At 51.2% G+C, this 12,175-nt stretch overlaps 1 protein-coding gene across 1 annotated transcript in view; it reads right to left on the reverse strand.

The window, feature by feature from the left end:
- The window catches only part of ZC3H3 (zinc finger CCCH-type containing 3), a 245,201-nt gene that overhangs the window by 45,894 nt on the left and 187,132 nt on the right, over positions 1 to 12,175 (reverse strand). The window contains exon 9 of the mRNA XM_029063878.1: positions 5,499 to 5,630. Coding sequence (XP_028919711.1) covers positions 5,499 to 5,630 — 132 coding nt within the window. The remainder of the gene's footprint in view (positions 1 to 5,498; positions 5,631 to 12,175) is intronic.

Below are 12,175 nucleotides of genomic sequence, written 5' to 3' on the forward strand. Positions count from 1 at the left end.
GTTGCTCTGCCAACCTACTCACTCTACTTCTCTGGCCTGGATCACCCTCCCTCTTAATATCTGTTAGGTGATCAATCTCCTCACCTTCAAAGCCTTATTAGCACATCTCCACCAAGAATCTTTCCCCGACTGAGCTCTCATTTCCTCTTCTCCCACTCCTTTCTGCATCACCCTTGCACTTAACCTTTCCTCAGCCCCAAAACATATATGAACATATTTGTATTAATGTCTGTTCTCCCCCTCTAGACTGTAAGCTCACTGTGGGCAGGGATTGCGTGTACCAACTCTGTTATACAGTCCTCTCCCAAGTGCTTAGTACAGTGCTCTGCACTAAGTGCTCAATAAATATGACTGATGGATTGATTGAGGGTGGGGAAGAGGAAGATAACACTTCCCACATCTTCCTCGGTCTCCGGCTCCTGGGAAGCAGGGAAGTTCAGGGAAGAGTTAGGAGGCCATTCACAGCTATCTGGGGTCAGAAGATGCCAAGACTCTGTAATACAATCCTCCCATGCCCTTCTGGCTCTAAAGAAGCAGGTGACACTAAAGAATCCGGCTTCCCGATTTAATTCCGTAGACTGTGGTAGATCAGGTGAACCTCCTTCCACCTTGCTCCATCCAAACAGCCTTCCATTCTGATGGAGAAGATATCCAGTAACCGGGCTACTGCCGGCTCTTCTCCTCTGAAGGGCAGAGGGAAGATTTAGTGCACCCCAAACCCCAGACAGAGCCGAGACGTGCAAGGCCAGATGGCCAGATGTTTGGGGAACCCTGAGGAAAACATCGAGATTTACACCACCAAACCCACGGAGGAACCAAAGCTCAGAGACAGATGTGCTCTCCACCTGCGGGGCTGCTCACCTCCGGGGGCCCGGAGTTTTCAGGGTTCAATTGGCAATCCAAAAGGGGGGGGGGGGAGATGGGGCAAAGAGAATATTGTAAATTTGTAAATTGGCTGACATTTGATCGGATGCCTCTACGAGAAGTCGAGCAGGATGGGTAATTAAAAAGGAGAGAGAGAGACGAGTTTATTCAGCTGTCGGGAATTTCCCAAAACAACGGTCCTTCATGCCTGACAGGTGAGCCTGACGGGGCTGCTTTCAAAGCTAGAGAAATTCAGCAATTACTGTTGGGAAAGCAGGGCGACATCAAAGTCACCAGCCTAAACGGCAGGAACTGTATGAGGTGGGTGAGTGTGGGCCTCCAGCCCAGCCCCAGGGGATGCCCTAATTACCTCCTGCCGGATCAGAATCAGCCTTGGGGGTAACAGCCAGGGAACCTACCTCTGCCCCGACTAACAGCCCGGGCCAGGGCGGAGAGTGCTGGACAGGGGACGGGACTCTGGAGCTGCCTCCCCTCCCCAGGAGCAGCCAGGCTGGGCTGCAGCCCTACTCCGCATCTCAGTTCCCGGGGGGGAAGCAGGGGGAGAGCACGTCCCCCTAAACAGAGACGGGGAGGGAGCGTAATGAGACCCAAATGGAGCCGGGCATCACCCAGAGATCCTCAGGGCCGGCTGTTAGAGAAGCAAAAGCTATTACTATCTCACTAATTATTACTATTATTTCCAAACAAACTAGCCGCTGCCGATTATTTGCATAAAAAGGCCACTGTGGATTTGCTGGCTTTGAGCAACAGAATGCCCAGGGCGAATGCCAGATCAGCTGGATCGAAGGGGCTCCAAGGAGGAGAGAGAAGCGGTGTGGATTAGTGGACAGAGCACGGGACTGGAAGTCAGGAGGACCTGGGTTCTAATCCCGGCTCCACCACCTGTCTGCTCTTCATTCATTCACTTGTATTTATTGAGCGCTTACTGTGTGCGGTACAGGAAAGTACAATTCAGCAACAGAGAGAGACAATCCCCGCCCACAGTGGGCTCAACCTGTCCCTCAAGTGGTTCCCATGTAAGGGGGAATAGAGAGCAGGTATTTAGCCCCCATTTTTACAGATGAGGACACTGAGGCACAGAGAAGTGAAGTGATTTGTCCAAGGTCACGCGGCAGATGGAGCCAGCATGAGAACCCAGGTCACCTGAATTCCAGGCTCCTGCTCTTTCCACAATGCCACCCTGCTCCGTGGATACCGTTCTGACGGGAGCAGGATGTGGACAGGGGATTTGCCTGGCTATTGTTATCTTGCCGTGGTCAAGTCAAATAACTTCGCTATGCCTCATTTCCCTCATCTGTAAAATGGGGATTAAGACTAGAAGCCCCATTTGGGAGAGGGACTTTGTCCAACCTGATTAGCTTGTATCTAGCCCAGCGCTTAGTACAGTGCCTGGCACATAGTAAGTGCTTAACAAATACCATAGAGGGAAAAAAAGGGAGAGGGCGTTCCAATGCAGCCGTTCCCATCTCCGCTTCCCCTCAAGGGCTCCCTCATGGGAAAGAGGCCGGAGGCAGCATTCCCACATATGCTCCTTCAGGTTTACGCTGTCCAAGGGAAAAACGAGGAAAACCACTCCCTCAGGTGTGAACTTCTGAAGCAAGACTCAGAGGGAATCGGCAAAACGGTCAGCTCAGCTGCTTCCGGAGATTTGTCAGCTCCCGGATCCTACCTGATTTTTCTCCAAGGAACTTGACACCAAGAACTCTAGAAAAAAGAGTCTGTATACTTGTTTTGACGCTTATCTCTCCCGTTCTAGACTGTGAGCCCGTTGTGGGCAGGGACTGTCTCTATTTGTTGCTGAATTGTACTTTTCAAACGCTTAGTACAGTGCTCTGCACACAGTAAGCGCTCAATGAATACGACTGAACGAATAAATACGATCGAATGAATGGGAGGGGTCCCGAGCAGAACTCCGATCCAGGGGCTCAGGGATACTCTCCAGCAGAGAGTTGGTAGGGTCCAGCCGGGGCTCCGGCCTACTGGTAGGACCAAGTCACTGACTGGTCCAGCCTTGGCTCTCGCCGGGATTGGGGAGATGCCGCTGAATTAGATCGGGGCCCGTTACTAATGATAATGTTGGTATTTGTTAAGTGCTTACTATGTGCAGAGCACTGTTCTAAACACTGGGGTAGATTCAGCGTAATCGGGTTGTCCCACGTGAGGCTCACAGTTAATCCCCATTTTACAGATGAGGTAACTCAGGCACAGAGAAGTTAAGTGACTTGCCCACAGTCACACAGCTGACAAGCGGCAGAGCCCGGGAGTCGAACCCATGACCTCTGACTCCGAAGCCCAGGCTCTTTCCACTGAGTCACGCTGCTTCCCCTATTAGCGGGACTACTACTTCCTACTATGAGCGGTTGCACTGTTCCGCCAAAGATGGTGAGAACAGTTCACTTAATAATTGTGCCATATGTTAAGCGCATACTATGTGCCCAGCCCCGTACTAAGCATTGGGCTAAATACCAGACAATCAGGTCGGGAACAGTTCCTGGGGCTCATCGTGTATGAAGGTAATACTTCCTGCAAGAAGCCTTCTGGGACTACCTCCACCTGGCTCCTTTCAGACTTATCACTCCGGGCTCTCCCTCAGCACTTTCTGCACAGATCAGTAAACTGTTCAAATGTCACTGATGCTTGTGTTCTTATGTGTTTTTATGCATCTGCTCCTTCTGCTTTAAATTTCTTGAAATGACAAGTATTTTGGGTTTCTCCTCTCTTCCCCAGAACGCTGCCTTCTCTCTTCCCTTTCCCCTTCAATCAGTCTATGAATTGAACTGCCTGAAACCCCACATGGCTCTGAGGGTTTATCTGGTGAGCCACTGTGGCTGGTTTTAAGGGGATGATTCAGAGAGAGGTCGCCGCAGGGTCAGTCTCCCAGAACAGAAGTAAATACCCTTATGTGACTAGGCTCCACTGGCAGATCCTATCGTGCTGGTGGCAGATCTTGTCTGACAGCCCGCAGGGGCTTGTGGCTGCTTTCCTAGGGAGGGCAGGGCAGGGCAGGACCCTGGAGGCTTAAAGCCCAGGAAGTTCTTTGAGATACTGTCTGGTCAAATCACGTTATCTGAGGTCCAGGCAGATGAAGAGTGCTTGGAAATACAAATCGACAGAGAGACCCGTGCCACCGCGCGTCTTATCCGATAGCCGCGACCCCTGCTCCACCACACCTTCACTGAACTCACAGGAACGACCGAAACTGGTCTGGGGGAGTTTCTTCTCTTTAACCTGACTGCTCCACCACTACAGAGTGGTGCTAATGAGCACAGACTGGTCACAGGGGGTGGGGTTAAGGTTAGGGTGAAGAAGAGGGTGGAAGGAGGAAAAGGAAAAGGCCCGGTTCCTTTACATTCTGGACTACCAGTCCCTGGGAAATCAAAAATCGTTCTTTTATCTCTGGTCCCAGTCTCATGTCTCAACCCATCAGCTTCCCCATCTTGCGTGTCAGCTGCAAAGGCTAAGCTGAAAACTTGGCCCTAGGGGAGCATGTCTCCCTAGGGTAGCCGAGATCAGTCAACCCAGAAAAGCCCCAGACAGAGAAGCTCCTGACCATGTCATACTGGGGAGTCCAAGCAAACCCTAGTATGTCCTATTGGCCAGGACAATTCTCCCCCATTAGTACCAGTGCTGTGGCTCCAGAGGAGGGGAAGAGTGTCACCCTGGGTTTGTTGAAGGCCAGAGAAATGTCTGCCCTTTGGGTGGGTCAATCAATCAGTGGTACGCACTGAGTACTTACTGCGTGCGCAGAGCACTTTTACTAAGCATTTGGGAGAATACAATATAACACAGTTGGTAGACACGTTCCCTGCCCACACTGAGCTTATGGCAGCTTCTGGTTTGCAGCCCTGCAGCAACTTCTGGGGAGTGCTAGGGGCCACAGGTACCTAGAAGGCAGGGACTGCACTGTCTGGGTTCCACAGGGAGTCACTCCCTGCTGCAGTAGCAACATCAATTACGAGTTGCAGCCGGGATAGCTGAGGACAGGATCCTCCCTGAAGAAATCACCCTTTGGATGGAACCATAAGTGCCCTGCCCTTATGCTTAGGCCCTTGTCAGGTCATAGGCCAAGAAAGAGAGAAAATAAAGTCCACATCCTGTGCCCTAGGCTCACCCCTGGGGGATCTGGAGTCGAAGCCCGCCTCCTACCATTCTTTCGCCCCTTCGAGGAATTCAGGGGCAGACTGAGCATCCCTCAGACTGGAGGGTAAGCAGGTCCAGAGCTCAGGTTCCCTTCCCATCAGCCTGAATGGCAGTGCTTCCGTGACCTCTCGGAAAGCTCCCTGGCCAGCTGAGCTAGGCCTGCCGACCTCGGTGCCACCGGGAGCTCGGATAACGCAGGAAGCAGTCAAGGGCCAGGAAGGGGTTCTGCCTGTTGATACTGTCCTGTGAGGAAACCGAGACTTCGGCAGACCCTGAAGGGACCTCAATGGACCCGTAACACTGGGTATCCCTCAGGATGGCTGGAAGCTCAAAGCCTACCCCTGGTGGTCCCAGACACTGTGGCTCTGGCCTGAAAAGGACCGAGAGGATGTTTACCATATCAACAATGGCAGGATGATTGGAGCCCAGAGTTCTAGCCCGCTGACTCCCCACCCACCCCCTCACCCGGTTACCTTCTCTCCCATGGGGCAGTAACCTTTGAGGAAATCCTGGCAGACTTCAGCCTTCCTGGACACATAGACATGGCTGTAAGGACAGTTGCTGTTGCTGCAGATGCCTTTCAGGAAGTAGGAACACACCGGCATCTACAGAACAAGAGAAGAGAGAGGAGTTAGGCAGGCCGGTCTCTCGTCCCTCCTGAGAGGGATCAGGATTCTTCTGAATACCGAGACCTGAAGTGAAACTTGTAACTGAGACAATGAAGGACTCCAGGTAGCCAAGGGTATTCTGAGGACCTTGCTTGCACCTAGGGCAGCCAAGATCCCTGACACCTCAGATCTTAAGGAGGTGTGAAGTCACAGTTGGCCAATGCACTGATAGGAGTTGTTGAGCACCTACAATGTGTAAATCATTGTATTAAATATCTGGAGGAAGTATAACTAAGACCCTGCTCTCAAAGAGCATACAATCTCAACAATCTCTTGAGGGACTGAAAGGCACAAATCATTCACAGATTCTACAGCTTTTGACAGCAAGAGTAGGCAATCAATCAATGAATCATATTTATTGAGGACTTTACTGTATGCAGGGCACTGTATTCAGTGCTTGGGAGAGTACAATATAACAGAGTAGGTGGACACATTCTCTGCCCACAGTTAGCTTACAACCTATAGAGAATGAGTTTACAGTGTAGAGGTAAGTATATTTCGATCCATAAATATGTGGAAGTTAATCTAAATGGAGCTCCGTTTAAGTACTATGAGACCTAAATGCTAAGGGTGGCTGACAGGTAGATCCATGCTGAGAAGGTGTATTTTCAGGAAGGCTTTGAAGATGGCGTGGGGTGTGGTGTGGTAGACTTGAAGGAGGATCCTGTTCTTGCTAGGAGGAAGGGCTTGAGCAAGGTAAGAGAGTGGAAAGTTGAGAACAAGGCACAGTAAGATGAGAGTGGGAGTCGCACAGAGTGCAAGCTGGGGTTTAGTGGGAGAAGAAAGCTGCTAAAGTGCCTCGGGAATTTCTGCTTGACGTGGAGGGGAAAGGGCAACCATTGGGAGCTTCTGAGGAGTGGGAGATAGGTGTGCCGAATGACACTGTAGAAAAAGAATGCGGGCAGCACAGCGAAATACAGACAGAAGAAGAAAGAGGCTGAAGGCAGGGAGACCAGGTAGGAGGCCGATGAGGTAGATGGGCTAGTCTAGATGGGTTATGAGTGCCTGGGCTCAGATAGTGGCTGCTTGGATGGGGAGGAAAGGTCAGAAATGGGAAATGTTGTGATGGAAAAAGCCAGCGGGATTTATTGTCTGACACGAGAGGAGAAAGACGACGAGGAGTCAAGGTGATATCCGGGTTGAGGGCTTCTGGGACAGGGTGGTTGACTTAGTCCCATAGGCTGAGGGTGGCAGTCAGTCAATCAACAGTATTTACTGAGTGCTTATTGTGTGCAGGGCACTGTACTAAGTGCTTAACAAGAATGAAAGGAACTGTGATCCTGGGGAAAACCAGCCACTTGACAATCCAGGCCTACCGTGGCTGGGGCTTCCCAGATCACCTGCCCTAACAACAAATCTATCTGCTCCCATAGTGCAATGCCTGCCTAAAAGTCACCTTGAATAGGGGGGATGTGCAGGGGGCTACAGACGTATCTGCTAGTTTCACAAGTCTAGTCAGATGACCTGTTATTTTTGGGTTCACAAAGGAAGAGTCAGAAACCGTCAAGAACGAGCAGAGAGAAAACTTGGGTACTTGAAAAAACAGAGCAGGAGGCCCAAGAAGAAATGGAAAAGCGCACCTAATTTCTCCTCCTGAAAAGGGAGTCTCAGGGGATCTTGGGACTATCAGTTCGACACAGGGAGCTGGGGAATCAGTACAGGAAGTTCTGGGACTCGGGAGACCTGGGTTTTAATCTTGGCTCCATCCCGTACCCGCTGTGTGATCTTGGGTAAGTCACTTAATTTCCCTGTGCCTCAGTTTCCTCATCTGTAAAATGGGAACTAAATACCTGTTCTCCCCCCTACTTAGACTGTGAGCCCCAGGAGGGACAGAAAGTTGTGTCCCATCTGATTTTCTTGTATCTAAACCAGAGCTTTATATAGAGCTTGGCACGTAATAAAGCGCTTAAACATCGCAATCGTCATTATTGTATCTCACCCCCGCCCGGGGTCAATGGACACTATTAGAACTGAAGTAAAACAGTGAGAGAGCAAGTGGACACACCCCAAATATTTTGAAGACTGTTCCCCCCACGACCCCAGCCTTCACCCTTTAGCTGGCTGTTATAACATTTATCACTGGCCCTCTGTGGAGTTTCAGATATTTAACTCCCCATCACCGGTCCATCACCGGTCCATCTCCGGCCCGCTCCTGAAGAAACCGACCAGCTAGTTACAGATGTCCCTGGCTCTGGAAAGGAGTTAAACTGTCCCCGTGCCCAAGGACCGTGGGAGTTTTGTGCTTCAGGACCCGGTATTGGCACGGGCTGCTGCTTCGTGGTGGAGTGTGCTATTGGAGCCTCGGCCGTGTCCCAAATCAGCCCCGAGGCTCAACGGAACAGAAAATGGACTTACCCAAACCAGCCCAATACATCTCCTCGCCTCCAGCCCCGCTGGCTCCCAGCCACCCAAGCGGGTTTTTAAAACCTGACCTAACGGCTGCCAGTGGGGCTGAGCGGGTCAGTGTGCCCACCCCGACGAGAGAATCGTGTTTTCTCTAAATTACTTCACTCGTCGGAGGTGGGGGGAGTGACTGACTGTCCCACACTGAGATGGGAGAAGAAAAGCGGAAGGGTGGGAGGGAGAAGAGGGGACACAAAGGAAAGAAACAAAGGGTGATTTAAACCAGAAGAGTTTATTTTTAATTGTCTTTTAACTGCAGACATTCACATAAAGGACAGGACTCTGGGGCGATCTTTTTTTGGTTGTTGGTGGTGTGACCGTAAACAATTCCCTTAATGTAGTTTTTGATATAGAGCCCAAATTAGCTCTAATAAAAAGGGGTAATAAAGCCAACTCTTCCACCAAAATAAACTCCTCCTAGCTGTCAAGTCTGAGCCATTATCAAGAGGAAACCGCATTCTCATTTCAATTAACCTTGTTTGCCCCCCACTACGTCCACACAAATAACAATAACATTAATTCAAGGCACTGGTGCGGGGCGTCCATATTAGACAGCTTTGAATATGTACAAGCTTTGGAGCTGGGAGCTAATGAACCCGAAACTCGACGTGAATTTCCAAATTGCTCACAACAGAGTTTCGAGGCTCTATTAGGGAGAAAAATGCTGATTCTTTTCAAGTTCCTCAAGGGGAAAAGCTGTTGTAACAGCAGCACGCCTTTGCCCGAGTCCTAGCCTCTCTCTAACCTTCATTCGCAAACTCATTCATTCACATTTACCGTTTTTCCTAAATCATCACTTGGATGCCCGGCTGGCCTGGCTTTCTGTGAGGCGCTAGAACAGTAAAATTAATGCCCTGCAATTTCAGGTTTGCTTCTTCATAAATTACCTCTGGGCACGCCTGCTGGCCGTGACCGCCCCCGGGGCAAGGCTCCGCCTCACCGGGGTGCCAGGTTTGGGAGGGGCTGACCTAACTATTCTTCAACTTTCGGATGACCAGAGTCTCCCAAACGAGATGGCAGCCTGGCCTCGGGTCCTTCTCAGAGAGTCCCCTGAAAAAGGCTTGGCCTCAGGGTACTCTCTCGATCAAGGGGGTGCCATGCTTCTGAAAATCTCTCTCCCTTCCCACTTGCCTACCCAAACAACTCCCCAAGAGAAAACCAAATGCCTTCTTTCCCATCTCAACTGATGGCTTCACAGTCCCAGAACAGTAGACTCAGCCCCATAGAGCCGACGCATAGGAAGAAGTGCCTTGAGATCAACCTAGGGAATGGTGGGCAGGGGTGTTGGCTGGCGGTGCGAGATGGGGGATTCTTCTTATTACTATGGTACTTATTAAGCACTTACTATGTGCCAGGCACTGTACTGAGCGCTGGGATGGATATAAGCAAATCGGGTTGGACACAGTCCCTCTCCCACGCGAGGCTCACAGTTCTTCACAGTGCGAGGTGGAGCATTCTTCACAGTTCCACAGTAGCCAGCCTGGCTTGTTAGCATTTTATTAGGATTGCAGATCCCTAGAGGTCAGACCCATAACTTCGGTGAGCTGGCTGGAAACTCCGATCTCTAACAGACATTATTTAAGGACCTGGCTTCGCTCCTTCCTGGGACGATGTCTGGGTTGTGGTGATGATATTCTATGAAAAGCGCATCATTCTCAGCCTCTGTCCCTAGCCCGAAGCAGGGACAAGGTTTCCCCCATCTTCAGCCAACAGGTTTTCGATTCTATGATCCGATCCGTCCCCACCTCCTCGATCCTGCCGGGCCCCAGCTGTTCGTCCCAAGCAAAGCTCCCCAGGGGCAGGCCTCTTCTCAGTCGCTGCGGTCACACTGCATGAGAAGTAGGAGTGTTCCACACCGGGGCACGAGGGAAGGAGTCCCTGACTTCTGCTTTCCTCTCTCCCTCTTCTCTGGTTCCACGTGAGCCCCCTGAGAGGTCCTGACCACCATCACCCCTTCATTAAGCAGGGTAATCTGCCATGAACCTTGCGGACCAACGTCTTACACTTATCCTAGTCTCTCCAGGGCTTGTGCAAGGATAATCAGGGTTTCGGGGAGAGGGAGAGGAGAAGGTCACTGCTGTCATTCTCCTCCAGGGCCCGGGGCTGGGCTCTGGCCCATGGATCACACGCTGGATTCAACTGGCCAAGAGGATTTGTGGGGATCACGTTAGTGCCCGCGGGGCAGAGAGATGGGGGCAAAAATGGGCTGAGCACAGATATGCGCGGATACAATTTCCAGACTGTGCAGCTCCCGGTCCCAGGAGAATTAGCGTGGCCACGTGGAAAGAGCACAGGACTGGGAGTCACGAGTCATGGGTTCTAATCCTGCCTCTGCCGTCTGCCTTTGTGACCTTGGGCAAGTCACTTAACTTTTCTCTTCCTTTGTTTCCTCATCTGTAAAATGAGGGCTCGCTAGTGCTCTGCACATAGTAAGCGCTTAACAAATACCAACATTATTATTATTATTAGTGTTCCCCCTCCCTCCTAGACCGTGAGCCCCGTTTGGGACAGGGATTTGTTCTGCTGGATTATCTTGTACCTACCCCAGTGCTCAGTACGGTGTCTGGCACCCAGGAGGCATTTAACAAATACTGCGACTATTGTTATTAGTAATCATTCTGGCCTTGGGTGATTGCGTTGGTGGTGTGGAGGGATGGCGGGCTCCCTCTATGCCTCTCTCCTGCTCACTCCCCTGGCTGGAGGAGGAGGAAAAGCTGGGCTCCTTCTCTCCTGCATCCAGGAGGTCCCCAGTACAGCGCCTCCCCTCCAGGCAGAACAGGTGTTTTCGCCGAGGGCTGTGCAGGAGCTGCGGCTGCAGAAGTGCCTGCTTGATGTGCTGACTCAGCCGCTCCGCCACCAGGATCTAATTCGTTGCCCTGCAAAGTGCTCTGGGGGACGTGGAGTGTGAAAGGAGCCGTATCCGAGCCACATTCCAGCCTGCGAGGAATCTGCTGCTCATCAAGGATTGTGCTAAGTGGACTCAAACGGTAGCTTAGAGCCTTGATGAGGCCTCGGGAGAAACATTTTCACGGAGAAAAAAACTTATGCCATTAAAAAAAATAGTAAAAAAAAAAAGGCTACCTGGAGACACCGAGCCAGGTTTCGGGTGAAGGGGGAAAGGGAGCAGGGAGAGAGTCCCGTGCCTCTAAAACTCACTCCTTCATGCCAACCAGGCATTTGCCCTCAGTTGCAGAAAATCCGCCTCATCAGGCCTTTCGTTCAGGAGTCCTGGCCAGATTCCAGCGCGGGGAACTTCTTCAGAGGCAAAATGTAACTATTCTGCGAGTTTCCAGGGAGAAAGTCGGGAAACCAGAGTCTCCGTCTACTCACCCTGAAAGCTCCCACCCCACCCCCGGAGGCTCCGCAAACAGAAAACTGGCTTCCATCAATCAATCATATTCATTGAGTGCTTACTGTCTGTAGAACACTGTACTAAGCACTTGAGGGGGAAGGCAGGATTCAAATGCTCTTCCCACTTGGGTATTAGCCATCAGTCAATAGTATTTGGACACTTATTCTGTGCAGAGCACTGTATTGAGTACCTGGGAGAGTACAACAGACTGAGGAATCAACGTGACCCCTGGTTTCAAGGAGCTGACAACCTAGCAAACACTCTGAAAGTTTCAAGTCCCCAGGTTTGGACAGGAATTCCCAGGCAGCTAGGAGAGAGTCAGGCTATCAAAAGGTGAGATAAGGAGATTGAAAAATCAGTAAGAGCTGCAAGTAAAACTCCCCACTCCCGGAGACTCCGTGGAGCCGCCTGCGCCGAGCCAAGACAGGGCCTTCTTCTCAGGGAGGTCACACCTGGTCCTTGTGAGAAGCTCACTTTCGTGGAGGCCTTGGGACAAGATGGTTGGAAATTTCTGACACTTGGGGTCATCCGAAGGGGAGGGGGAGAGGTCCTAAACCCAGCTAGCAGCAGGGTCAAGAGCAACCTCAGCCTGCAGCCAAAGGAAAGCAGTCTTACGGGAGAGAACTGGAGGAGTGTGGGGAGAGTCGCTGGGGTCAGAGCCTGGAAGGGACCACAAGAGTTCATCCCCTATCTTCATACAAGTCAACATCTACCCATCATCCAAGAG

This window comes from Ornithorhynchus anatinus, chromosome 4 (assembly GCF_004115215.2).
Source record: "Ornithorhynchus anatinus isolate Pmale09 chromosome 4, mOrnAna1.pri.v4, whole genome shotgun sequence".
Lineage (NCBI taxonomy): Eukaryota > Metazoa > Chordata > Mammalia > Monotremata > Ornithorhynchidae > Ornithorhynchus > Ornithorhynchus anatinus.